This window comes from Crocodylus siamensis, chromosome 2 (assembly GCF_052110815.1).
Source record: "Crocodylus siamensis isolate JL-2025a chromosome 2, ASM5211081v1, whole genome shotgun sequence".
Classification (NCBI taxonomy): Eukaryota; Metazoa; Chordata; order Crocodylia; family Crocodylidae; genus Crocodylus; species Crocodylus siamensis.
Window position 1 is genome coordinate 218,349,763 of NC_143396.1, and position 27,445 is coordinate 218,377,207.

The 27,445-nt window shown below is 42.5% G+C and overlaps 1 protein-coding gene across 1 annotated transcript; it reads right to left on the bottom strand.

Annotated features, from left to right (window-relative positions):
• Positions 1 to 3,903: 3,903 nt before the first annotated feature.
• LOC149871707 (astacin-like metalloendopeptidase) lies at positions 3,904 to 27,143 on the bottom strand. The gene is made up of 12 exons (XM_090034635.1): positions 27,035 to 27,143; positions 26,856 to 26,880; positions 24,868 to 24,996; positions 22,348 to 22,465; positions 21,547 to 21,725; positions 15,072 to 15,153; positions 12,504 to 12,631; positions 10,266 to 10,381; positions 9,256 to 9,481; positions 7,507 to 7,625; positions 4,964 to 5,186; positions 3,904 to 3,944 (listed from the first exon to the last, which is right to left on the bottom strand). Exons 1-12 carry the CDS (start codon positions 27,101 to 27,103, stop codon positions 3,904 to 3,906), a joined length of 1,455 nt encoding a protein of 484 aa, XP_089890761.1. The 5' UTR covers positions 27,104 to 27,143.
• Positions 27,144 to 27,445: the final 302 nt, after the last annotated feature.

Here is a 27,445-nt window from a genome sequence, read left to right on the forward strand (position 1 = left end):
ATTACAAAGTGGGTGACATTCTGTGGATTGAGTTATGCAGGGGTAGAAGACCTAGCAAGATAACATAAGCCCTTTCTGGCCTTAAACTTTATGGCCACATCCCCAGGGAACACCTGTGCCATGTGCGCTTTGGCATGCGTCAAGTTACTCCAGGGCAGTAGGAGAGGCTGTGACCAGCACTGTGCCCCCTTGGACCTGTAGCCCCATGTCTGCATGCCTGCCAGACCTGGATGGAGACTACATAGCCACCTGGGCTGTGGCATGGGCACTGCAGCAGAGCCATTTGTACCTATGGCCTAGTTGCCAGTGGGCTCTGGCTGCACAGGTGGCCTTCATGTGGCACTGCTGCCATGTGTGCCCTGGCCCTGACATCTGGGCAGCTATCACCTGGAAAGTGTGCTCATTGTGGGGGCCCACTTTGAACTGTCAAAGCATATCCTCCTGACCCCAAAAGGCCAGGAAGTCAGCCAGCTTGTTTGCCCTCTAGCTGGGTCCCTGGTGCCAGCCCTGAGCAGGCTCCTCTGCCCGGGTCCTGCCACTTGCCTCAATAGCAGGAATCCTGATGTTCCCTGTTTAACAATTCCAAATTCTCTGGTAAAAAATCCCAAATTCACTCTTTAAAATACACAAAAATCCATGTTCTTCCATGATTAAAATGAAACACCACTCGAGAGAGAGATCAATCAATTGGGCAATGTTTTATTGATATATTTACAATTTTAAAGCAACTTGGAAGCCTACCAGTGCCTCTGTCATTATATTAAAATAAATTCTAAATATCTATATGCTTTGGTGTTTGCATTTGTTTTTTTATCATATAAAAATTAGAGCTTCCTCAGTGCCTTCACTAACCAGGATGTGGGGACAGCTGCCCCTGCATACACAGCTCATACCAGCAGGTTCCGTCCTGTCTGGTGGCTGGGCATGCAGGGTGTGAGATGTGGGTAGGGTTTGCAGAAAAGGGGTGGGTGTGCAGTTGTTGTGTGGGTGTGGGTATTCAGGGATGTGGGGTTTGCGGTTAGATGTATGGATTTTGGCAGGGGGGGTTGTGGAGGTTTGATGGAGGACCACCACACTCCCCCCTCCCCCCCATGGTACATAGTACCCAGCACTGGCAGCAGCATCCAGGCACTCACGGTCTACTGCAGGCACAGCCACACAGTGGTGTGGCACCACCTAAGATCCAGGGGCTGCACATAGTAAATGGAGCCAACCCGGACTGGCCCACCAAACCATGCCTTCGGACAAGACCAGGACAGCTCCTGCCACCGCCCACAGCTCCCGGGTGCAGTGCCAGGAGCTCCGGGTGCTGGCAGAAGCCATCCTGGTCTTGTCTGAGGTGCATACCAGTGGGCCTGGCCCATCTGGCTCCATTCATTATGTGGAGAACCCAGGTCTCAGGCAATGCCATGCCACTGTGGGGCTGTGCCTACATTGGGCCATGAGTGCCCCAACAGCCTGGCTGGCTGCTACTGCCAGCACCAGGGCCTGTGCGCTGCAGGGAGGTGGGGAGTGGGCATGTGGCAGCTCCCCTCAAACTCCCTTCAGAACCCACAACCCCCCAAAGCCCATACACCCACCCACAAACCCACATCCCCCTCACACTCTCCACACATCCACACACATGTGGCAGCATGCTGGAGCAGCAGGGGCACGTGGCTACAGCATCTCTTTGGAGCACCCAGCTTCCCAGAGAGCACTCTGTGCTGCTTTTTTCCAGGGTGTTCTTTTTTGATACTGGGATTTTCCAGTTTCAAATATAGAGTCTGCACTACAAATATGCAGCACAGGGAACATTTTTTTCATTCATGGTGTGCCTCCTGTAGCATCTCAAACTGTGTTAAGATGCTGCAGCAGGCATGTGCTCACTCATCTGAACATGGCCTATGAGATTAAACAAACATTCCCGTCCATGGGACACCTTACCCAGCCATCTGGCTGTTTTCTAGGAACATTACTTGGCCTATCAGTCAACTTCTTTAAACTTCTTTCCAAGCTGTAGGCTGAAGAAACCACCCCCAGTAATAGTCACAGCCTCTTAGGGTTCCTACTATGCTGAGATCTTAGATACGGCTCTTCTCCTTTAATTACGCTGTTATAGGCTTCATGTAATACCAGAATGAATCTGTGATGCCATTAAAGGCCATTATTCCCTCTTACACCCCCTATCCTGTCACCACATCTCAACTAAAGGCTGGAAGTTCCAAGCCACATGCCATTTTCCCCAGACCACGCTTCAGACATGTCCTTTATACTACAACCACCATATAATTCACACTCTACAAGGGTTTTGGACCAAGAGAATATCCAGGAAGTTTGTTAATCCAGTTTTGATATGTGCTGCTGCAGAAGCAAAAAGAGGTGGGAACAGGAGCCAGAATCTAACCCTGACTAGACATGCTCAGAAGCTTAACACACACATTAGCAGAGTCACTTCCCATCATGGTCTCCTTAAGGGATTATGACATGGTTACAGGTTAGATAACCCTGTTCCATAAAAGATCTCTTCAAGGAAATGGATATGTGAAGGAGCAGCAGACAAGTACTTCCTGGATGGCCCAAGTGGGGTGGGGGGAGAAGCTAGCTCTTCTGTCTACTTGTCAACTTTGTTCTCATACCTAGACACCAAGCAGGGGTTACAACCTCAAAGATTGTGAACTGTGCCCAAATTATTGCCAGAAACCAAAGGAAACTACAAGGTGTGGATGCCTGTGGGACCAAGCTGTGCTAGGAAGGGAGGCACTAGGATGGCGCCCTACCGTGCTCTTGTATTAATTAACATGACTTTGTGTGCACAGTCACTCCAGCCTGAATGATTTGATTTCTATCCTGCTTAGTGCTGTTGACACTTGCAGGATTTTAATACAGAATAAATTATTAAAAGGGTGTGTAGAAGCAAAGAGATGATCAAATAATGAGAACAACCTATGTTCTAAATAATAAAATCTAAAAGAGAAGATGTTCCTTGGGCCATCCAGGAAGTACTTGAAAAAACTGATTCATCTTAAATCTATCTTCTGGTAGTAATATTGCAAAATGGAATATTTTTCCATTGCAATGTTTGAGGGGATCTTTCAAACTTAATTGCTTTTCATTGCAGAAAAGGCAATGTGCTGCAGACCATAATGATGTTGTTAACGACTCAGCAGGTTGAGCACTCTTTAGTCTAGGGAAATATCTGTTGTGATAAAATGAGAGACTACACCCCGACACCACCTGCCCAGTCTTCACCCTAGGGCTACTATATTGCACCCAGTGACTTAAGGCCCAGAGGAGACACTCTGGCAGCCAGGAAAAGGTAGAATGCAGGGACACTCCAATCCTGCCCCATGACCCCTGTCACTTTCCCAGTAACCAGTCAACTGTAGACTTAGATAATGAAACATTCATGCTGATAGTGAAAATTAACCAGTGCATAGAAAAAACAATATTTCAGGCTAATGATGAAGAGTGAGAAGAATCTATGTTCTCCGGAGGAGTCTTGTCTTTCTTCCTGACACTGGGGAAGAAGCAGCTTTTTCTTCTACAGTTTTCTTCATGATGGCATAACTGCAAAAAGACAAAATGTGCTTGGATCTTGCATTCTGGTCTAAACTATGTTATACCTGGAACAGAGCTAGTACTCCACAATACCTCCTGAAGATTCAGCTTGTGCTGCCAGAAACCAAGGGCACTTAGTACTTGATTTCAAACCCACTAAGGCCAGTGCATGTCAATAGGCTTTGTATGAGCTTCTTGGGCCTAGTTTAGCAATTGCTTCATTCAGTGTTGTAATGCCTAACTGACTTAGGAGTCTCAGTTTCATTTTCAAAAGTGATGTAGGTACAGAGGCTCAGATCCCCAAAAGTATTTTTGCACCTAACTCTCATATAAATCAAAGTCTCTCCTCCAAACACAGTTTTTCTATGAAGCGCTGAACTTGTCTTCCAATACAATATGTATTTCTAAACACAAACAGACAAAAAGCTATGGAATCATCAAAACCTAACATCCATATCTCCTTATATCTCTTTGCCCAGCAGCATTTGTTACCACTTTTTCTTTCATCTTTATTTAGGGACAGATTTTTAAACAAGCTCCAGAACAGATTTGCAATAAAGATCAGTTTGTGTTTATATTGGTTTTCTCAAGTCCTCAGCATCCATCAATTCCTAAGAAGGATTTGTCTACACTGTATGGCTAGACCAGGTTATCAACCCTCAAGTGACCTGGAGTATTTGTAATTCCACAGCAAATCCTCATGTTTCTGTTTCCTCACTGGTTCTGCATTCTTCCCTGTCTGGGATTATATCCCTTAATTTTTTGGGGTCACAACACTCCAAGAGGCCATTCCTGCCCTCAGGGAAGCATGGGAACACTATAAGCATTCAAGTTACTGTCTATTCCTTGCTTCCTCACCAAAACGTACTTTATCCCAAGCTGAAATACAGTTAGGCTTTAACCCAACTGTGCAAGCAACATGACTCCAAAGCACAAATAATCACAGATCTAAGGGTTTTGGGTGTTGATGTTGAGAAGATAGTTTGGGCAACAACATATGTAGGAGCCTGGGCTAAGACTATTCTATACACATGTCCTTGTGGCCAGGTTTTTAAAAGTGCTCATTAGCCAGCTTGCTGAACTCTTGAAAACCTGTCTCATAGCTTTCACTTCTGCCCTGCATTCATCTGGACAATCCCAGCAGTGACTGGTATGTTGTAATTACTTGTTTAACTCTGACAGCCTTAGACTGAAGGTCTTTAAGATAGGAATATTGACTTTTATTTGTCTGTAATGCACCATGCAAATTTATACTGCTGCATAGATCAATAAATAATAGCAACTTATGCCCAGGCCTTCAGGGTTATTTAGGCATATATGTCTCTTCAAAATCAAAGGGATTTGGACCTTAACCCAAAGCTAACTAGTCTCTCACTTTTATTAATATTCCCCAGCACCACTTCATGCTTGCAATAGTACTTACCAAAAGTGTAATTAATCATGAATCCATGAAACACCCAAACTATATCACTGTGAAATTCTACCAGGACAAAATTTTCAGTAGAGGTAAATTCTGGGATCTTCATTGTCCCACAGTATGGGCCAACAGCGGGGGATGTGGGCCGGCTTCCATTGTGAATGACCAAGTAGTCATACCGGCATTCATCAATATCTTCCAACTCAAAGAAAACCACTTTTAGAAATATCTGTAAAAATTACAACAGAAACTTTGCCTGCATCTTATATCCTTTCCCCTACCCTTTGCCTGTCTTGCATATCTAAACTCTAAGGACCGTATCCCATTCCACCTACAATATGAGTAAGTGGATTTAGGAACCAAAGTGCAATTCCATGCTGGAGTCCCAAAAAAATACATTAATGCAAAAGGTAAGTGGGTTCTTCTCCACTTTGCTGCTTTTTAGTGATTTGGTCTTAGAGGCAAGCTGATGGCAAATTATAAAAGTAGGAGCATTCATAAATTTTTCAGGATTTGAACAAGGGGGCATTAGAATTGTGATAGGAACAGAGTCCACCTCTAAATTCTTTGGTACAAAAGCTGTCTTTCACTGTGCTTGCAATAGTACCCTCTGAGTTAGACTGTAGGTTGTACTACAATGCAAATTATTAGTAGTAATAGCATTTTGTGTTCGCTGAACTCAAAAGTCATTTGGACTGCAGGTGGCAAGGGGTGGGAGGCACCCTTGAGCCATTTGGTTAATCTCCTGGGTAGCAGGGCACTAACATGCCTGCTACTAGGTGAGCCAGGACCATGGCTCAGGTGTTGGTCGCCAGAGCAACCAGGGGAAGCAAGTAGCCAACACCTGCATGGTCAGCTGACAGGCAGGGGACAGGGCCTGGCCCTTATATAAGCCATAGGTGGAGGCCAGGAGAGGCCCCTGCCTGCGACCAAAGGAGAAGGAGCTCTGCCCTGAGTGAAGAAAGGGAAAAGCCTGAATGTGGGTGCAGCTGGTGATACGGGTGAGAGAGGGAGCACTTGTGGTATGGCTCAGAGGATGTTTTAGCCGTGAGGCCTGAATTTAAGTTATAATGTGAAGGCTTGTGTTTTGTGTTTGTTGTTTACACCGGAGGACTGGGTGAGGCTATAAGGGGATGGAGGAGGCCTCATATAGGAACCATGACAGTGTGGGAGCCCCAGCCCCAAAGGGTGGGCAGCGAGAAGGCCCAGAGAGGCAATGGGCAATGGAAAGGCCCCAGAGAGAGAGTGAGCAAGAGAGACAGACAAATGTCCGGTCCATCAGCGAGGTTTGGGGCGTGGTACAGGGGTGGTTGGAGCCACGCATAGCCCATGAGGCGGGGGTGTACCTGAACAACCGTACCAAACACTAGTCCAGCACGCCGCAGGAACCATAGCCAAGAGGACAAAGGGCAGCCCCCCTATAATTTAGAAGATCAAAGATGTGGCGGGCGAGATTCTGAGGGTGCTTGGAGCATGCTTGGCACGATACAGAGAGGGGACCTAGGGGCAGCACAGCGACCACAGGACTCCATCCTGCTACATCCTGCATTAGGGCAGGACTGATTTTTAATTCAGCAGGGAAGCAAGTAGAGCTATATTACTTCCAGTTGCATGAGCTACATTATCTCCAGTTATTGTATTATATTATTAATAATATAACAATATTATCTCCAGTTATTATTATATATTATATATATTTCCAGTTACATATATTACATATATTATCTCCAGTAGCCACAAGCTACTGAGCAGTCAGAATCACAAAAAAGTCATTCCTCAGTGCGACTGAGCAGTTACTCGTTACTGCACTGTTGTTTAGTACTTGTATATTCAAGTACTAAATGACTACACCGTAATGACTGCGCAGTCAGTGTCTCATGTAGATGTGGCCAAAATGTAGTAGAATAGTCCTTCTTGTAATCATAGAATCATAGAAAAATGAGGGCTGGAAGGGATCTCAGGGGGTCACCTAGTCCAACCCCATGCTCAAAACAGGACCCTCCCCAACTATATCATCCCAGCTAAAGTTTTATCTAACCAAGCCTTAAAAACCTCCAAGAATAGAGACTCCACAACCTCTCTGGGTAACCTGTTTCTGTGCTTTACTACCCTCTTACGTGGAAAAGTTTTTCCTAATATCTAACCTAACCTTCCCTTGCTACAACTTGAGACCATTGCTCCTTGTTCTGTCATCTGCCACTGAGAACAGTCTAGCTCCATCCTCCTTGTAACCACACTTCAGGTAGCTGAAGGCTGTTATTAAATCCCCCCACCCCCACCCCCACCCCACTCCAGTCTTCTCTTCTCTAGACTAAATAAGCTGAGTAGTGCAAAAAGATAACTAGTCAATGAGCATTACTGGATGAAGCAGCCTAGCCCTTAACCAAGTTATCAGGCTCAGTAAAGTTAAAAGACTGCCCAAAGCCAATATGGTAAATGCATATCCAATATCCAGTTTTGTAGCTGCCTTTAATGCCCCAGCCTGTGCAATAAAACACCTATTTAATGAGCATTGCTGGAGCCAATAAACTAGCCCACCCATACCTCACCTGGTATCCTGGAGGTGCACCGACAATCCAAAAACAGTCCTGGTTTTTTGGATATTTGTTGGGGTAGTTTGGAGAAGTAATGACCCCATATGCATTTGTAAAAGTACCTCCACATTTCACTAAGGGAAAAAGAAAGAGATCCATACAGAGATAATGTCAAGATAACATATTGAGAGCAAGAAGAAATACAACTATTTATATTCCTTCATATTCTGTGATAGGGAAAAGAGGAAATGTATCCACTGAAAGATTACTTTTAGGCAGCTTATTCGTATGGCTAACACCTATACCTGTAATTGCATTAAAAGAGCTGAGAACATAGGCAATGTATTTCCTATGGAAAAGAGGGGTCACATGCAACTGTACTGGAGAAAGAATTATGTCCAGCAATCAGTTCATCCACACATAAAATGCAGCCACCTCCAACTGCACATTGCAATATTACTAAAGATTTGAGTTTCACAACATGAAAATTATAAGAGTCAATAGGATCACAGGAAAGTAGAACTGAAAGGGACCTAAAAAGGTCCTCTGGCCCAGCATTTCTCAACTTGTGGGTCACAACCCAAATGTGGGTCATAAGAATATATGAAAGGGTCACAAACAAACTTTAAAAATTAATATTTAAAGGAGAAAAACCTTGGGAATCTGTGGCTTTTCCCTTGATGCCTAGCAGTTTCAGCCTACAAGGGGCTGCTTGTGGGGCCCCCATGCCCCCCACCCCTTACTCACACACTGGGGGGCTGGGGTGGCAGGCAGTGGGTCAGGAGTAAGGGGCACTAGGTCTGGCCATCAATATTTACAAATGGGTCCTGGCACAAGAAAATGTTGAGAACCACTGATCAAGTCCAGCCCCCAGCTCAAGGCAGGATCATACCAACTAAACTCTCCCAGCCAAGTGTCTGTCTACCTTGTTCTTGAACATTTCCAAGGATGGAGATTCCACAATTACTCTAGTAGCCAATGTTTGACTACTTCTCATAGTCAGAAAGTTTGTCCTAATCACAAACCTATATTTCTCTGCTGCAGCTTAAGTCCATTGCTCCTAGTCACATGTGCCCTAAAGCCATAGAGAAAAGGCTATCTTCACCTCTCTGTAATTGCCTTCATCAGTCTTTTCTCCAGACTAAATTACCTTAGTTCTTATATCCACTGAAATTTACCAAAAAATTGTGGACCTTTTTTTTACTTATAAAAAGTGTCATGGGACCTTCTAGCACTTACATGTGGCTGGAACTGTGCTTTCACATCTCAATGGAAAGATTTATTGACTAGAGGCACAGTGCCCTCCAGTACAACATAGGAGCATGGTGAAGGACTAAAACCATTTCCTGCAGCACCTGTGCGTTTCTGAGTGGCCTCCGCTCAGGTCTGGGATCACAGCAAAGAGGAGTCACTAGGCCTTATAGTGTTCTACAGCTTCTGTTCACCCCATACTTTTTCTGTCATCTACTGTTGTTCAGTTCCTTGAATTTACAACAAATTACTCTTAGAGACCCCAGCAAGGATTCACAGATCTCCAAATGGACACGAGTAGGATATAAAGGTTGTTGGTCAGAAGGCCATGGAAAACTCTATTTTTCATTTCCCAATCTAAAAGCCACCAGGTTTAAACAGTTGCTATGTGTGGTAAAAAGGACATGGAAAGATTACAGCGTTAGGATGGGTGTATTCTTGCAAACTTGCACAAAAGTTAAGTTCTCAGGAGTGTTTGCCAAGCAAGCTCTGTAAATGAGGAGCTGTCCTCACCATGACTATAGGAGGCTGTGAAACCAGTTCCTGCAATAGCCATATCACTCACAAACTCTATAAGCATCATGTGTCCAGAAGCCACCAGTGCAGGTAATGGAGCCACCCCACAATACTTGTCCAGCAAGATCTGGGCGTTTCTGCTGCTTCCATCATAAATGCGGATGTAGTCCAAAGCACAGTGTGGGGAAGACTGAAGGCTAAATTCCTGAAACTGCAGGAAAACCTGAAGAGGAAAAAATCCAGAAAATTAAAATCTCCCCTGACACCTGCTCTTTTTTATTCTTATTTAATCCTGAACCAAATCTCCTATCTACGTGGAGGTTTTCCTGTGAATGTTTTAGAAAGGATCTTCCTCAAACCCTGAGCTCCTTTCACAGTCCTTATTCAGAAGAGTAAACCTTTTGCTCTGCTGTTTTTTCCCTTTGCCACCATCCCCACTTATTATCCTTTATTTTCCTGTTCTTCTTTTCACTGATGCCTCTTTCATCTTGCTAGTCCTTCCATGGTCATCTTCCCTTACCTGCCTCCAGCAATACTGCCCTTGAATCCATTTTACTTCTGGTCTAGTTTTCATCAGCTGCCAGCCTCTTTTCCACAACTCTGCAACTCTTCAGTTCTGCCTTAGTGATTCCCTCTCACAGAACCAACCATTAGATCATCTAGTTGGATCTTTATAAAAATGCCATCCAAATTATATTATTACATTTTCATCTATTTGCAGCTGTATTGAGCCAAATACCATATGTTTAGTTAAGGCATATCTTCCAGGATGACGTCTAGTCTGAAGACATCAAAAGATGGAAAATACACCACTTGCTTTGTCAGTTTGTTCCAATGTTTAATCACTCTTACTATTATTTGACATAATATATGATACATAATGATATAAATGCAGAAACTGCTATTTTTGTCTTGTGTTCACATAGCTCCTGAAGCAGTAAGATCCTGGTCCATTGATGATGATGATACAAGAATAATACATGAACATCCTTTTTCCTAAAAGTCACCTTGTTCTGTGGAATTCGTATGAGCCAGAGGCAATTGCTATTGTCTGGGTATGGAGATGGGTAGTTGGCAGAGGAGAAGGTGCCATTAGCATTAGGAAGTACACTGCTACAGCGATCTGAAGGAAGAACAAAACAGTTCTGAGGAAAATGAGAGGTGCAGAAGAATCTTGTTCAAAAGGAAAAGGAGACAGAGCTATCTCAATTCATTAATGTCACTCATGTTTTTAAAAGCATTAATTGTCACATTTACTAATGTGTCAGAGTTCTCCTACAGAAAGAATTAATTGACTGTCAGTGAAATAATGATGCTAATAAAAGAAAATCATGAGCCATTGTGATGTTTCTTGATTAAGATCACACTGAATCACACACATTTTAATACAATAAGCCCCTGATCCTTCACAAACGTGTTTAATTTCAATTAAAAAGTAGTTCCATGGAAGTCCACAGATCTATTCTCATGGGTAAATGTAATGACATGCACAAGTGTGTGCAGAATCAGACCCTTGGGATGCAGAATGTGGCAAAATAAACAATGATAAGCATTGTGAGCTGGTAGTAGTACATTGCACTGTGCAGGGACAGAGGAGCTGCCTTATTAGATTAATTCATTGGCTCTCCAAGTCTGGACTCTGTCTGTCTGTCTGTCTATGTCTTACATGCACGTCCTTCATTACCATGACTTTTGGGTGTCTTCCAAAATGCCTAAAGGCAAAGGCATAGCACTCTTCCTTTCTCTCTCACTATTCTCTTGAGTCAGCAAAGTTTAGACTTTGTTTTGGAAACCTTTTGTTTTCTGGTATTTTTTCTTTCCTGGTTTTTGGTGAGGAGTACTTGTTTCTTGAGGGGTGTTTTTTTGGTGGGGAGGTTTGATGTGCTTGCTTTAATTTGATTTGGTTCTTGATATTTTTAATTTGGTCTTTTCAACTCCCCAAAACAAAGTCACCTGTTCAGTGCTTCCTCTGAAAGGTGATTTATTCCTAGCTCTCATCAGCTATTAACTGAACCCGGAGGTTTAATTACTCTTAGCATTTTCACAACATGCACAACTGCTACACAGGGTTCTTTGTGACTAGTGATCTCCAGGAGGAGAGTAAAATTAAGACTGGGAGGAAACTACTCTCAGCACCCACTTTTGTTCTTAGTTACCCAGGTGTAGTAACACTTATTTTGATTAATTATTATAGGAGTATTCATGAAGGCTTCACTCATCCAATTTAAAGCAAATTTAGGCATTCTGATGCTAAGATAATAGCATGTCTCTTGCCTATTTCCTGGAAACTGATTGAATCACAGATGTTAGAGATGTAAAATACCAGTACCTACTAGATCAATTAGCTCAGCTGGGGCCAATATTTTTGGCAGGCATACCACAAGGTAAGCACTGGACACTCCTTGAATGCCACTCTAATCCCCTTCCCTTGCCTGACCTGTTGCTTTGCTCTCTCCCCTGTCTGTTACTGTGTTCTCTGTTCTCTCCCCAGTCTGCTGTTGGCCACATACGGGGGCTGCCCATGCCATTTGTGGCACATGTGCTGGGGTTTGGCCACCCCTAAATGAGCTCGTCCACTGGGAGTCAGAGCAGAGAAGAATTTCTAGCACTTTATCAATGCTGTTTTAAATATCTTGAGCAATGGGTTCCTACCAGCTCCCAGTGCTTCTGGACCCTCACATACCACAGGGATGACTGTGGGATGGGTAGACAAAGAACAAGGTACCTAACATAAAACACCATAACCAAGGAATTCCCTTCAAACTGCAGATTTGATGTACACTATAGCTAACCTAAAGTACATCCATGTTTGCAGCCCCATGATCATTATCTCACTGACGAAAATTACAACTGGCCTGTAGCAGGGATAAATGTCTTTCTAAATCACAATCACAGCTGAGGAAATTTCACATGTTTGCAGATTTTGGAGCTTTTCTGAAGAGAGAAATTCTCAGAGGCAGCTTCTGTGACTCAGAAAGATGTTGAGCAATACAACAGGTTCAGCACCTCTCGAAAATTACAGTCAGATGAAAAATGACCCTTGTGAAAAGTGTCAATACAAAGCCTATAGACCATTTATGACTTTTGTGACCTTCAAGGTTCAATCTAGCTCTAAATGCATCCTGGCCTTCTTCCTGTTTTGGATCTTTTGAGAAAGTGGTGAGGTGAATTCTTGGGGGTAAGTCTGGCAGCATCTAATTATATTAATTAGCATAAAATGTGTGTCTAGTACTTGGGGCACTTACTGCAGTTATAGATCTTATTGATTTTAGCCACATCCAGGTTACTCAGTCCATATCTCTGTCCAATGGGTACAGAAGGATCAGGAATTGGTACGATAGTTGCTTTCCCAGAGGTGTTAGAGAAAGCATAGCTTCAGAAACAGGGGAAAAATAACATTACCAGTTCAAATTCCTTTTAAAATGATACAAGTTTTGCTACTGTGAAAAAAACAGTAATATACCATCTACATACAATTCTGAATGGAATAAATAAATGGAAGAGGGCAAGCAAAGAACATTCACAGAAATGAGATGTAAGAAGAAGCAGTGAAGTAGCAACCTTGAGCCTGGCAAAAATAAAAATAAGAAACAACAGAAAAAGGTACCATTTGTTGGAATGATTCTGTTCACATGATGCAGGAAGCGAGTGATATCTTTTATTGGAACTGTTGGCCACAAAGGACCAACTCTTGGGATCATCATAAATTCTAATTTATTGGACAGGATGTGAAGTTACCAATAAACTCATAAATGCAAAATTTGAGTTATGAGTGGTACCAGTCACCTTAGCAAGCACACACATACACACATCCACTCACTCATTCAAACCCATGTCATTTAAACCCATATAGTGTAGCGTATAGTAGATGCTGTAGTGATTGTGAGAGCACTGGTGTCAGTATATCTATCTATCTGAGGCCCTGGAGTCTGCTATCAATGGTCAGCTTCCTTCAAGGCGATGTCTTCTTCAGAAGGGGGTCGCCTGCTTGTCCTTCTGTCTTGATAGGTCAGGTGCTCAATGAGAGGGCACCACTGAGGGTCACGCTTCACTGCCTTTTATCCTTTTCTGGCAGACTTGTGTGATCCCCCATCATCAACTTGGCTGCCCAATCCGGAGGTCGCTGTCCCACATGGGTTTTGAGTAGTACATGACAGCTGTTAGTCACAGGGTTCCCTGCCTGCTGGTACCTGAAGTTTCAGGAGACCATCCTTGACTTATTGACTTAATGGCTGTATTGTCATGGGTTACAGGAATAGTCAATAGAGTGGGTGCTTAGTTCCAAGAATCAGTTCCTTGGCTTGATTAGCATAAAATGGCTTGTAGAATAGAGTTTTGCAATGGTAAGTTTCTCTGACTAGGCTATTGTTAATTAATAGCCAAAGGTACTTGGTTTGTCATTTATACTCGCATTCATTCAAGGGACTGCCCAATATAGCAGATTTTATCACTTTACAATTACAATTTCAATGCAGGCTTTAACAATGGTACAGGGTGTAACTTCATTCTATAGGGAGTACATTGCTTAAGGGGTTAAAAGTATAAAATATGAAATATAAAATGCCATGGTAAAGATAAGATGGATGGAATACAAAAACGCACTGTGAGAAATATATAAAAATGCAACGTGCGATAGTGAGGCTCAAAGGTAACTGGGGGACAGTAAATGAGTCATTAGCACCAGGATATATTTACAGTCTTTGAAGTGGATAGTTTAGTTCTTTTGTTTTCTTTAGTGACACGGAGCTTAAATTGATATGTAGAGATAGTTTGTAGGTTTATCCTACAGAAAGCCACTTCAGCTTTCTGGCTTGCTTTGAGCCTTGCCACACCCATACAATGAGTATTGGTCTCTGCCAATATTTAGAAGGAAAAAGAAATGCATAAAATGGGGAGGAGGCAGGCAAGAAGGGAAATGTCCAGAAGGGAAATGTACAAAGGGGGCTTTCTGCTACAGAGCACATGTATAGTTAGGAAAAACTTTAATCAGGCTTTCGGATCCAAAAAAGTGCCCTTCTACAAGTCTGAGAAAGAAGCAGACAAGCTAAATATCAGATAAAACAGTGTTCTCACATATTCCCAGAACAATTATGGCTACAACAACATCCTGACAAGTTGTTGAACAGAACGAGCTGTTTTGCCATTGGAGATAATCAGTAGCAGTTACTGTCTCAGCTCCTGATTTTTTGTGTACTTGAAACTAATACTTGCTGTTCCTTGCCTTCAGCTAAACAAGCCTTTTTAATTTTAATTACTGTTTTGCTGTAGAAAATGCTCAGAAATTTTCTCTTTGCTAGTGGAAATGTGGGAGAAGGTGCCTGGTGGAGGTGTACACGTTAAGGGCTAAACTGTGGCATTAAACCATAAGCAAAGATAGCATGATATTCAAAAGGTGCTACACAACATCTTTATTATGTAGGGGGGAATCCTCCTTGTCTTTCATAGTACTGTTGCTTTAATGACTTAGTGATATCATTAAGAGACCTGTCTCTATAGAACTTAGCAGAGATGGCTCAGAATTCAGAGGCATGGTAGTGCTAAATGTAAAGTTATGGCTATAGATAGGCCTTTAATTTAAATCATTAATGAAGTGAGAGTAAATGTTGCTTTCTTTTTCAGCCCTATCCCTTTCTAGCTTTACTAAAAATAAATCTGGTAGAAGGGATAAATTCCTTCTTACTCCTGCATATCCCCTCATTCAGAGTAAATACCATAAGTCATTCCCTATAAAAATCAACTTTGTGTCCTAAGTCTGAACAGAAGACATGAGCTCTTCTTGCTTCTGTACAAGAAAAACTCAAAGGCCAACTTACGCGCCATAGTGCATCACTGAGAAATAGTCATAAGGAAGACCCAGGTTATTGGAATTCACTTTCCCAAAGTTCTCTTGCTCCCCTGTAAGGTAAGAGAGCCATATTTCCATCAACAAAAATAAGATCATGACAAAAGAACAAAAAAACATTATTAAAGTGATGCTGCAGTTTGCAGAGAACTTGAACTGTTATCATAACCCTAATACGGGAATATGTTTTTTATTCAAAACCATCTAAAGCCCACATGAGTCTTTCCACTGACTCCAGTGAGTTTTGAATCAGGCCCTTATAGCTAAGTAAGTACTTTGGGCTTCAGTCTATATGAACTAGAGGCCAAAATCAACACCTTGATGCACATGTACTAATCTAATCATCAATCTCTGTCTATCTGAGCAATTTCTAGGGTATATCTCACTATTTAGACACAATAAACAGTACTGACTTCAACCTGATCTGCATACTTGAGTCCAAAAGTAGCATTTGTCTCCAAAGCTGAATGTATGGCCCCCTCTACATGTTGCAGGTATTGTGCAATTAACTAGTTAAATACACAATTACCTGGAGACCAGTTACACATGAAAAGTAGCTATCACACAATAAAAAGCTCCATCCAGCTATAAAGTTAGACCTCAAAAACGTGTACTGGCTTTATAGGTGGTTGCTATTGAGCTTTAATTTGCATATATAGCAGAGTGTTCTTTCAACACGTGAATTTACCCCTTCAGGTGATGGGGCTCCCAGCCGTGGGGGTGCACCATGTCCAATGTAAAACCCCCAAGTCATAGGGATTTCTGCAGTTGTGATTCCAAGGACTCAGGGGTGTGGGAAACTCCTGGGGTAGATCATCCTTCAGCAATCCTTTAGCCCCCAGAGTATCTCCATATCCCCAGGGCAGGGAGATTGCCCCTTGGGCAATTCTTCCTGCTCTAGGGGTTTCCCACACCCCAAGTTTGGGGAGATTGCTGTAGCAGTGATTCTCCGACCCAGGGATATGTGGGGTGCCCCCACAGCTGGGAGCCCCTCAACTGAGGTTCAGGGGCTCCCAGCAGCAGGAGCTTGTTGGTGCAGGGGGAGCCTGGGATGTGACAGACCCAGATCCCACCATGCCTTACGGCTGGTGCAAGGGGGACCCAGGATCAAGGCTCCCAGTTGCAGGCTCCCCCTGCACAACCGGTAAGGTCCAATGGGATCTAATGCGCAATCCCACAATCATGCCTCCTCTCATGCATGTTTGCAGGAGGCATGGTTTATCCTTGAGTTACACCAAAGTATACCTTATGGGCAAACCCTGAGGTCTTTAATGTAAGGGTTCAGCCAGGATGGAGGCAGCCAAACCTGCATAGGTGGAGGGTCAAGGGCAATGAGGGGGTCAGTAAGGTGGAGGCACATGTTACCAGAGCATCAGGTTAGGATATGGGCCAGTAGAACAGAGAGTGTGGGACCAAGTTCCAGGGGAGGCAAGAGAGGAGATCTAAGAAATATAATCTGAGACATAAACTGAGGTCAGGAGCCAAGGGCAAGAGAACCACTTCTGAGTTCCAGGGAAAATCCAAGATCAAGACCAAGGAAACCAAGCCGAGTCAGGATGTCAGAGAAATCAGAGAGGGTGGAGCCAATGCTGAGTTTCAGGGGAGAGTCAAGATCAGGGTGAGGAAAAGACAAAGCCAGGTCAGAAGTCAGGAGAGCTGTGAATGAGAGGCTTGCAGAGACAGACTGAGGCTGTGTCAAGGTTTGCTTGTAGCCTGAGTCTGCAAATGTGTTTAAAAGGGGTGAGTGGTGCTTTCAGCAGCCAGTCTGGTTGCAGAGAACTGGGTTAGTTACATTAGCCATGGATCAGGGGCAGGTGTGGTCACTCATGAACTCGGCCCAGCTGGGCCTGCTTAGCATTGATTCCCACTGATTTCCATTAAGATAAGCAACAGCAAGACCAACCGTCCCAAAGTAACAGCACTAGACAGATTCCTAGGGAAATGCTCCTTCCATCCAAGGTAGTTACAAGATAGCTCCTATCACCATAGCAACTGAGCCTCTAACAGTCTTTTTTTCTGTTTATCCTCATATCACCTTTATGGAATAGAGAAGTACTGCTGTGTCTGTTTTATAGATGTAGAGCTAAGGCACAGAGACATAAAACCATGACCGTACTACTCCCCTGCTGATCCTGGAACCATCACCAAAAAAACATGCCCTTCCTACTCCACCCAAATCTGCCAACTGCAGAACATAGATGGCTCAGAAAGGTCCTAAACATGCAGCCCAGCACTACTGTCAGGCAGGTGAAATAGTGAGCAGTGATGGGCATGCATTCAGGTCTCTCTAAACTGTATACGCTGCCAAATTGTCAGGCTGTGGTACATATGGGGTAGACCAAAGCCTTGGGCATGTATCAGAAATTCAGCTATTCAAATTCCTCCATATGCACAACTAAGCTGGAGGGTTTGTGAGTAGAACCAAATTACCCTTTCATGTCATTGCTGGTCCCAGCCAGGAAACCAGGAAATGCAAAGGCAGCTCAAAAATAAAAAAATAACTAAGGGGGGGAGAAGGAGCCAAGGTTTTTCACAATGCAAAAATGGTTTTGAGGTTGGGTGAAGATTGAATTTGAAGATTTGAAGTTCTTACCAGCATTTATTTCATCATCCCTGTTATAGCCTTATATCTATTTATAAGAGTTTCCAGTTGCCTCTTTTTTAAAACTTGAAGAAGGAAATGAAAAACTGCTGTACTTTACTATAGTTTTTTTCCCCCTCTCTAACGTGTTTACATGTAGTAACCAGAAGATATTGAAGTTCCTCAGCACTAAACTTTTACTTGGGAACATCAAAAGCCTAGACATTATAGATGATAATCTTCTCTAATACACGTTACCCAAGGTTCTACAAATGTGGGTTTTTTATAAACATTAATTAATCTCACCTCAGTGAGGTATTAGTATTAGCCCTTGTTCTACAGATGGGATATCTGAGGCATCAAATACAAAAGAACATTTTTTTTCTTTAAATGCTAAAGTTTACCCCCAACTTCATATCATGTTCACTGCAAAGAGTGCTCAGCACCTCCTTTTAATATCATGAACAGATGGAGAAAAGAACGTAGGTTCCTTTCCAACCAAATACTAAAGCATGTGTTAAATCTAGTCTTAAGCTGCATTTTATTTAAGCTAAAATGAAAGCTCTATGCCAAGAAACAGAACCCAGGCTTGTTTCCAAAACAAGACTGAGAAAAATAAACCAAGTTTCAAATATCTAAGTGTATGCAGTAGACAGCGACAAAATAGCAATGGGAAACCCTCCAAAGTGAACTTCAGGGTGAAAAAATTACTGCAATCCCAGGGGGGGAAAAGGGAGAAGAAAGTTCTGGGATATTAGAAGAGATCTCTAGGCCTGATATTGGACCACTGGAACCAATAAGAACCTTGCAGCTGATGTATATGGGAGCAGGGTTGGGCAATTAGCCATATCTACCAGGAAATTTACTAGAAGTGAGCCAGCTGGTAACAGCTAAATTTAAGGTTTCTTCAGATTAATTTAAAATAGCAATATTTATAAAATGAATGGAATGGGAAAGACGCAGCTAATCATCCCTGTGATCTTCTGGTTTATATGTAGTATTACTTTCTATAGCTTTTCAGGCCATTTGCTTTCCATTTCAGACTGTAAGCTGCTCAGGTCAGGGACTGCTTCTTTCTCTGTTTCACATTTGGGAAATGGCTACAATAATATTAATAAGACAGTTGCTATGGGACACAAGCTGTGAGAAGAGATATACTCTGTGAAGCTTTGAATGGAAATGTAGCTTCATCCTCACCTTGAGGGTCTCAGGCAATCCTGGAGATGCCTAGATCTCTTCTGTGCTCACACTACTCCTGCACTTTGCACTGACTCAGCCTCCCATCTCCCCTGTCTTTTCATTCCCTTCTCTCGTTTTTCTCCAGAATCTTTGCATTTTCCATCTAGTTCCCTTTGATATAAAGGTCTTCCTCTCCTTCTCTGTCCCCTTAAAATTTACTCTCTGTGCAAAGCTCGTCAGCTTCGACTTTCTCTCTATAACTTTCATAATCCAAAGAAGAGTAAAATAAGATACCCTGTAAAGACCTGTGAAGTCACCTACATCTACTTCTCACTACTTAAAAATGTCCAAGCCTATAGCCCTCCTTTTGCTTAGTTGTGCCCTCCTTCCTGCCTCCACATCTGCTGTCCTTTCATTATAACCTAGGCACTGATCCTGATCTCATTTACATTTGTAGAAACCAGGAGCCACTACATTTTTAGTCACTAGAGCAACACAGTGCAAAAATTATTTGGATCCAAATGAGGTCCACAATCTTTGGTGTAATTTTAGATTGTAAACCCGTTCAATCCACCACCCCCTCTTCAGACTTCCCTGTTAGGTACCATGCATCTACGTGGTAAGTAATTCTAACATTGCCATGCAAATAATTATAGTAATATCAAGTAAAAGGCAACACAATTGAAATTTTCTCAGGGCAGTTTGGGAATAAAAAAAACCATTGGGGCAAATTGTTTTAGGGTTTAATATAGCATAAAAGGATTACATTTCACTCAGCAGGAAAGACCGATATATTTCAGTTGTGCCTGCAATAGGAGACTCAATGCATGTTCTGAAATAGTTGCCAGCATTGATATTCACTTTCCCATTCTCCTTAATCACTATGTATTGTTTGGAATCATTGAAGATGTAAAGAATTAAACTGATTATTATTTAAATGGTGGCCAAGCACTGGGACAGATTACCTACAGAGTTTCCAGAATCTCCATCATTGGATGTTGTTAAGTGCAGATTAGATAAATATGTCAAGGATGGTTTGACAGGGATGATCCCGCTTTGATTAGACATTCTCCTTGTCATGGCTCCCTTCTAGCTATGTTTTTCTAGTATTACTATTACTTGAACACTGCAACTCTTGTAGCTTTGGCAGGCTGAAGTAATTGCACAAAAAGGGCTCTTGAAATCCATTTTCTTCCCCACTGTCCCCTGCTGTGACAGTCTCCTCTCTTCCATCCCCTTTTACTTCAAGGAAACCCTGCACTACCTCCAGCTGTCTCCCTGCCCTATCCCAGGGTCAATCACCCTGTCTCTACAGCTACTAGGGTCTATGTGCACTCCTCATTTTTCGGTTGGGCACGTATGGAGCGAAAGCGGGTAGGTAGAGCCATGCTTCTTAATGTTGCAATCAGGAGCTCTATGAAAGCAGTATAGATAAGTTCTGTCTCATGGCCTCCTTTTTCTTCCTTCAAGTCTTTCCAATTTCCTCAACAACAAAAGGCCTCACTGATGTTGGGAAAATCAGATCAACAAAAAGGGAAGTGGGGCCATAGCCATATGGCACCTCTTTTCTCTGACTGGGAAAATCAAAGTTTCAAGCACCTCTGTAGCCATCTGTAGAACAAAGAGTCATTAGATGGAAGACATTAATGGCATCCAACAGAACAACCACTCTTAATTTATCTCTGTCCTTCCCATTCAATGGACTGTAATATATTAGCATGGAAGACTTATTTCCCAGGAAGAACACAAATTTTAATGGGGGAATGGAAATATGGGGTTGTGGGGGGAAGTGGGAATGTAAAAACAGAGTATAGGACCTGTGTATGGAGGAAACAGTAATGGGAGATATACACATCACTCATATGAGGAATATTGGTAGACAGAGTCCCTGCCATGGTGGCAGAGGGGAAAATGGGGCAGACAGCTGCTGTCAACAGGGTTAGCATACAACCTGAAAGTGTGGGAGAGAACAGAGTAATGACATAGTTTTCCTGAAGAATGGGTAGAGGAGGGAAGGAAGAATCCAGAAGATTGGGGGAGGCTGGCATGGCTCTTTAGATTTTTTTAGATGATTAGACAGAGCAGTGTGAACCAGCCTTCTTTGCAAGTGCCCAAGTTAACCACTGTACCCTCTCCAAGTGCCACTCCAATCCCCTTCCTCTGCCTGATTTGCTGCCCTGCCCCTGTTCCCTATCACTTCCCCTATTACATGCCACACAAAGAGGCACTTGTGGCACCCATGCTGTATGTTGACTACCCTAAGATATATAATTCAGAATTGCCACATAAGTTACAGACAGAGACCAGATCTACACTACAAAGTTTTGGTGGTATCATTGTATTGGCTAGGAGCATGAAAAAAGATCATGCAAACCCTCCCTGGTATAGTCATAGGAGCAAAACTCTTTTGAGTGTAGGCACAGCTTTCTTAACAAAAGCATATGCTTATGTTGACTTAAGTTTATGTTGTTTAGGAAGATGATATAACTCCTCTTGTTGAACAGATTGTGCATCCAACAAGTGGATTCTGCGGTGCTAGCTATTGTATAGACAAGGCCTAAACAGAGAAATGCCTACAGATTAAATTCAGCCAGTTGTTATAATTGTCATCATCATTGCTTCCACCACCATCCTGCCCTTCCTCAGCTCAGGCCACCAACTGTTTCTTCATACATGGTGGACATACCTGCCATAATGTATTCCCACATAATCCTAACATAGTTGTCCCTGTCACTTCGGGACTGTTCATGTATAAAGCCTAGTGCATGGTTCAGTTCATGCTGAATTGCTCCTTTACTCATGCAGCCATTTTTCATCAGGGCCACCGTCTGGGCTCCTCCAATCTTTCCAAAGAAAGACCAGCAGCTGAAAGGAACATGCAGTAAATAACCTAAGATGTTACATGCAACAAGTTTATGAGCTGTGTCATTCTTATCTAGCCACCAAATACCTCTCAATACCTAGCAAAACAGGAAATACATAGTAAATAACTGATAGTAGATCTGCCAGTTATTGTGAATTACCAGGCCAGAATTTTACTGGGGAGAAGTCAGGATTCTATGATATAGATTACATTTTTTAAAACAGTAAAGGAGCTGAGTCCACATTAAGACCAATGAGTTCTCAGAAAACACGTTTAATAGAATTGTATTGTTGACTAAAAGTTGGCCAAAAAAAGGGAAAACATCCCATGTTGGATCACAAGTTTATTGTTATTACTAGTAGTTTCCTGAGTCAGTCCCCAAACAGCAAAAAAGAAGATAAAGTTCTGTGGTTCAAAAACATGTAACCAGCCATCAAAATAAAAAAAATATGAAAAAATGTGTGAGGTCTGGATTACTGCTCTGTGGGTCCTGGAGGTGGTTAAGAAGTGGGATTACTTAAATCTAAGTGAATCAGGAAAGAAGACAGAAAAATAAATAAAAAGAAGACAAAAAATAAATTAAGAAATGATCCAGGCTTCTATGATCAGACTGATGCAACTTACTTCTTGCCAGGTACAACTTTTATGTAGCTGCTTTCAGTTGTGCGATTTACAAACTGGACACAAGTCAATGTATTGAACTCCTGCATGGCTTCAACAATCCAAGCTCTCTCTGTCACAGCTGGGAAGCAAAAGGGGAAATAAATCAATGGAATCTCATTTAGTATGTTCTACGTAGCATGCTGGGTATGAATCCATTCCAGTAAATCTTTCCACTTCTGTCACACAAGTAAAACTGAAAAAAGTGCAAAGGCTTAAGGAATATTTAAACTGACTTGACTTTCAAAGGTAGCAATTATAATTATCCTTAGTCTTGAAGTATATTACCATGCCTTATAAGAGCCCTGTGTAGTTAGTGAGAGAAAGGAAGGTTAGTACTATTATTTTTGATAAAAAGATATAGAAACTGAAACAGAGGTTAAGGCCAAAATAGTCACAGTTGTCTAAAATTAGACACCTGACTCTATATGTAGGTATTTAAATAGAAAAGGTGTTACATTTTTCTGAAACACTAGGTGTTCAGCACACTTGAAGCTTAGACCATTTTTATTCAATGGCCTAAATATGGATTTGACTAATTATGGTTGCAGGCCTATGTTGGGTCTCTTAATTAAAAACCATCTAGCAAAATTTGTCCTTTAACAGTATTGTGTCACTCCTTTCCCCATCTTTAAAATCAGGACAAAAAATCCATAACTAACTATATTGACATTAATATTTTAGTCCAACAATGTTCCCTGTTGCTGCAAAGAAGTGTCTTGCAGGTCCAGGGATTTGCAGGTAGGAAGTGGGGCTGGACTGTTGTACAGCTCAAGGCAATGCATATTACCCGTCTTCTCCGACCCCAAATGGCACCAAAAAGATCCCCCGGAACTTTTATCCCTGACCTAGGGCTGCATTACATTTCCATACTACTTCCCTTTGAGGTGAGGATCACTTTTACAAATGAGCCCAAAGGAGGTCACTGATAGGTGAAGTCCTGGCAGCACTGCTCCAATAAGACCACACTGTCAGGACAAGCACATAATGTTAGAAGAGCTCGGCTAGAGACAAAGCTTCTATGAAATTGTCCCAGATTAAGGCATCAGACCTATAGCATGGTTCATAAATTAACTGACTGATCTCAGTAAAACAATCAAGGAAGAAACCTCTCTTGGAAGAAACCTCAAGAAGATTTCCCCTGCATCCTTCTCTTTTGTAGTTTCCCAAGGGAAAGAATAATCAAGTCCTACTGTTTTTAAGGCTCTTTGAGATCTTTTCACGAAAACTAGTGAGTCCAAACTATTTATTCTAGCAACTAATCAAGAGTCGTAATTAATATTGATACAACTGTATTCACTGAGGGAACAGAACACGCATTTTATCTGTTCTGTAACTGTTAAATATCAAGAAATGAATATTATGTGTATGACTGTGATGGGGTCCATCCCCAAGCCTGTCTAATGTAGGCCTGGCCCTCTGTCTCTGGGCTACCCCACCCACCTTTCTTTCCTGCCATGCCTTGATAGAACAATAATTATGATGTTACTCAGGTGGGAGGCTGCCCATTTACTACTCTGATGCTAGGGGTCGCTATCCACCGCTCCAAACCTCCCCTACATGGTGGCCCACGCCTCACAGATGGTATATAAATGTTGACCTGCACTCTAGGGCACTAGGTCTGCTCACTCCCTGTCACTGCAACCCCTGGCATTGCACTCCCTGGTACTAGGGTCTGCCTACTCCCTGTTGCTGTGCCTCCTGGCACTGGGGTCTTCCCCCTGTCTCTGCACCTCCTGTTCACACCCTGTTACTGCGCCCCCTGGTGCTGGGGACTTATACCCCCTGTTGTTGTGCCCCCTGGCGCTGGGGCTTTACACAGTAGTATGCCCCAATGAGACCTCCTCCCCCCCGAGTAGCCTCAGCCTGGGCCACCAGATAAAATAACAACATAAATATGAGTCCCTAGGCTATAACGTAAGTCCTACAAGCCACATGTGCTTATTATCGAATTGAGAGGTCATGGTTAGTCTGAGGGTTTGAGGATGCCTGGAACATATATCTGGGTTATAAATCCAGTGCCAACGTGGAGCAGACTCCCAGCTGGCTGGGCTGGCTGGATGCAATTTATGCCTGTGGTCAGCATCTACACATGCATTACAGACCAGTAAATTACCCCACCATAAGATAGTACTGCCCCTGGCAGAGTTAATTAGTTTACTGAACCCTAATACTGCTGCAAGTGCAGACAGTGATGCTTTACTGTGCAGCTAATTAGTCTACTCCACAGTAAAACGCACGTGTAGATGCTCCCACTGTCAAGCAACCACATATTTAAATACCCCTTTTATTGTCTTGTATGCTATTTTAGCCAAATTATCTTAGGAGGACCTGTTTACTGGAAGGCAATTATATCCATGAATTCTGACTCTGATTAATACTACTTTTGATGCATAGTGCAAAACTACCATGAAATAAATCTTCAGAATTCGATGTGAAGAAAATCAATGTTGATTTCACAAGGTAAATTTCCAAACAACTTACAAAAATCTGAAGAGACATTAACTGGAATCTTGACTAGCCCATCCTGGGACTTGGGCCAGAAGCAGTCACAGTTCATTGCACTGCGTTTCTGTCTTCTCAAGACAATGTCACTCTCATATAGAATTGTATCTACAGATAAAATAAGTAACATATGAGACAAAGAGAAGGTGATTTTTAGTGGAAAAAATGGGAGTTAGTTGACCAATTCCCAATGGCTTTCCATATGTTAGGCACCTAACTGCCCTTTGTGACTCTGAAAATCACCCTATGTGAAAGCCTAGTACCTATTTTTCTTAACTGCAAAAGGATTTAGTAAATGCCTGTGCAGTGTATAAAACAGTACGCTGGGACAAGTTAGATCTATGTCACTTATAGGAGAGACAAGTGTTAATATGGAGGACACTACCTTTTTTAATCAATGAAGGTCTGTCTTGTCACTGACAGACTATAAATCTGCTGACAGAACTTTGAAACCCTTCAGGATAAAAGAAGGTAAAGAATGCAAGTCATTGTTCTTTTTTTTTGGACTTGCGGAGTTGAAGAAAAGTTGTCAGTGACACCCAGAACGATTTGTTAAACTGTCTGAAAGAAACTGTACTTACTCAGTTTGTGTCACCATTACTCTCCAAGTTAATGTGTAGTGCAGGAGTTTTCAACCTTTTTTTAATAAGTGTACCCCCGTGGCCGTACAGAGAGCTGGGGGAGGAGGGGTGGTACACAGCCGGATGAAGATCAGTGGCACCACAGAGCGATGGGTGGTGGCAGCAGGCACCGCATGTGAGCTTCTTTCCTGCACGTCTGGCTGGCCAGGTGGCATCTGTGTGGCCCCCAGAAGGGTGCTGCTGCCCTCTCTGCCCCCCCCACCAGCCCTACTCCTGGGAGGTGGCAGCACAGGGTGGTGGGTGGCGGCACTCCATCCCCACCCACCCACCCACGTGTACCCCCTAGGACTTTTCCAAGTACCCCTGGTTGACAACCCCTGGTATAGTGCATCACAGGGTATTGTGACACATTCCTCAGCTCTGCCTTCTTAGTCTCCACTACCATTCCAGTCCTGCATTTGCTATGTGCAGTAACTACTGATTATTGTGTCAAAATTATGTATACAACAGACAAGGAAGTGACAATGGAAAGAATGGAAAAGACAAAACAGAAAAAATAGTGATCTGTGGGAGTGAAGGACAGGGTAGACAAAATGAAGCAAATTCAACTCTGGTGAAAGCAGAGATATTTCCACTGATGTCAAAGGGAGCTGAGCTTACTTAAATCAAGGCTGAATGAGTCTGGCTAAATACCAGAGAGGCAGGATGGGAGTCCTATGTAAAAGTATTAATAGATTCTGTTTTCTTATTAAACTGGTCTTATTCATTGAGGGTTTTCTTGCCAAAATAAATGCTCTGTCTCAGTAATGTTCTGTAACTGAACAATTTCCTTATCATGCCAACATAAATCATTAGATTAAAAGACAAATGGTGTGAATTCATAGATTAGTGGGGGAAAAAACTGGTTTGAGGTGGGATCCTGACAAATTTATAATTCCAGCGCACCCCTGTAGGTGCTGGTGCTGGGACTTATTTTTGAAAAGACAAAATTTTACAGCCCATTTTTTTTTTGAACTGTGAGTGCTTAAAGTTATATCAAAATTTTAGTAATATCATGACTGTCTGGAGTCCCTAATTCCAGCTCCCAGTAAAATCAAGATCTGTATGTTGGAATCTCTGCCATCACTTTCATTGATCTGTTTCAGTATGGCTATAGAAAATGAAGCCACTCATGTTTAAAAACTTCAGCCTTTGCACTCTTATTCTCCCTTCACTTACGCCAGTGCAAGTCAAGAGTAACTCTATCAATAGAAGTTCCACAAGTGCAAAATTTGTGTAACAGAACAGAAAGTTCAACTCAAAGGACTTAAAGAGGAAGGTTAAAAAAGGATAATTTTATCCCTAAAAGCCTTAAATTATTTTTACAGCACCCAAAATCACACTCACCTGCTTCATTGTTTCTTGTGGCCACCTGTAAAAAGGAATGGACATATTTTAGTACGTATATCATCATCAGAAGAAACTTATATATACAGAATCACAGCAGATGCTCTGCCATACTGAAATACTGATCGACTGATCATCAACGATGCAAGTTCTTAAATGCTATGGTAGCTTAGACATACCTGGACAGGTTTACCTACTACAAAGCTATGGAGAACTGTTAAAAGGGCTGACAGGAGAATCAAGTTCATGCTTAGGTTTCTATGCAAGTCCTCTCTGTTCTGGAGTTCTGTTCCCAAAGGTCTAGCAAGCTTACTTGTGAGAAGTTTTATAGGAAAGATTTTGTTTTAATAAGTGTAACAAAATTGGATAACATGATGTATTTTCACAGAACAAACAAGCTGCAGAAATTCCCAGAAGAGTTGCCAAGCTGTCATTTATCTTATTTATCTTTAGAAAGCACAGGAAGTGGAGCAATCAGACACAAAATACCATAACCTTTAGATGACTCATGTTAAACTCCGTAAGGAGCCCAGGAACTGCTTCAGGTTTCCCCATCATCAATGTGAGGCCTGGGAATCTTAAGCAGTGAG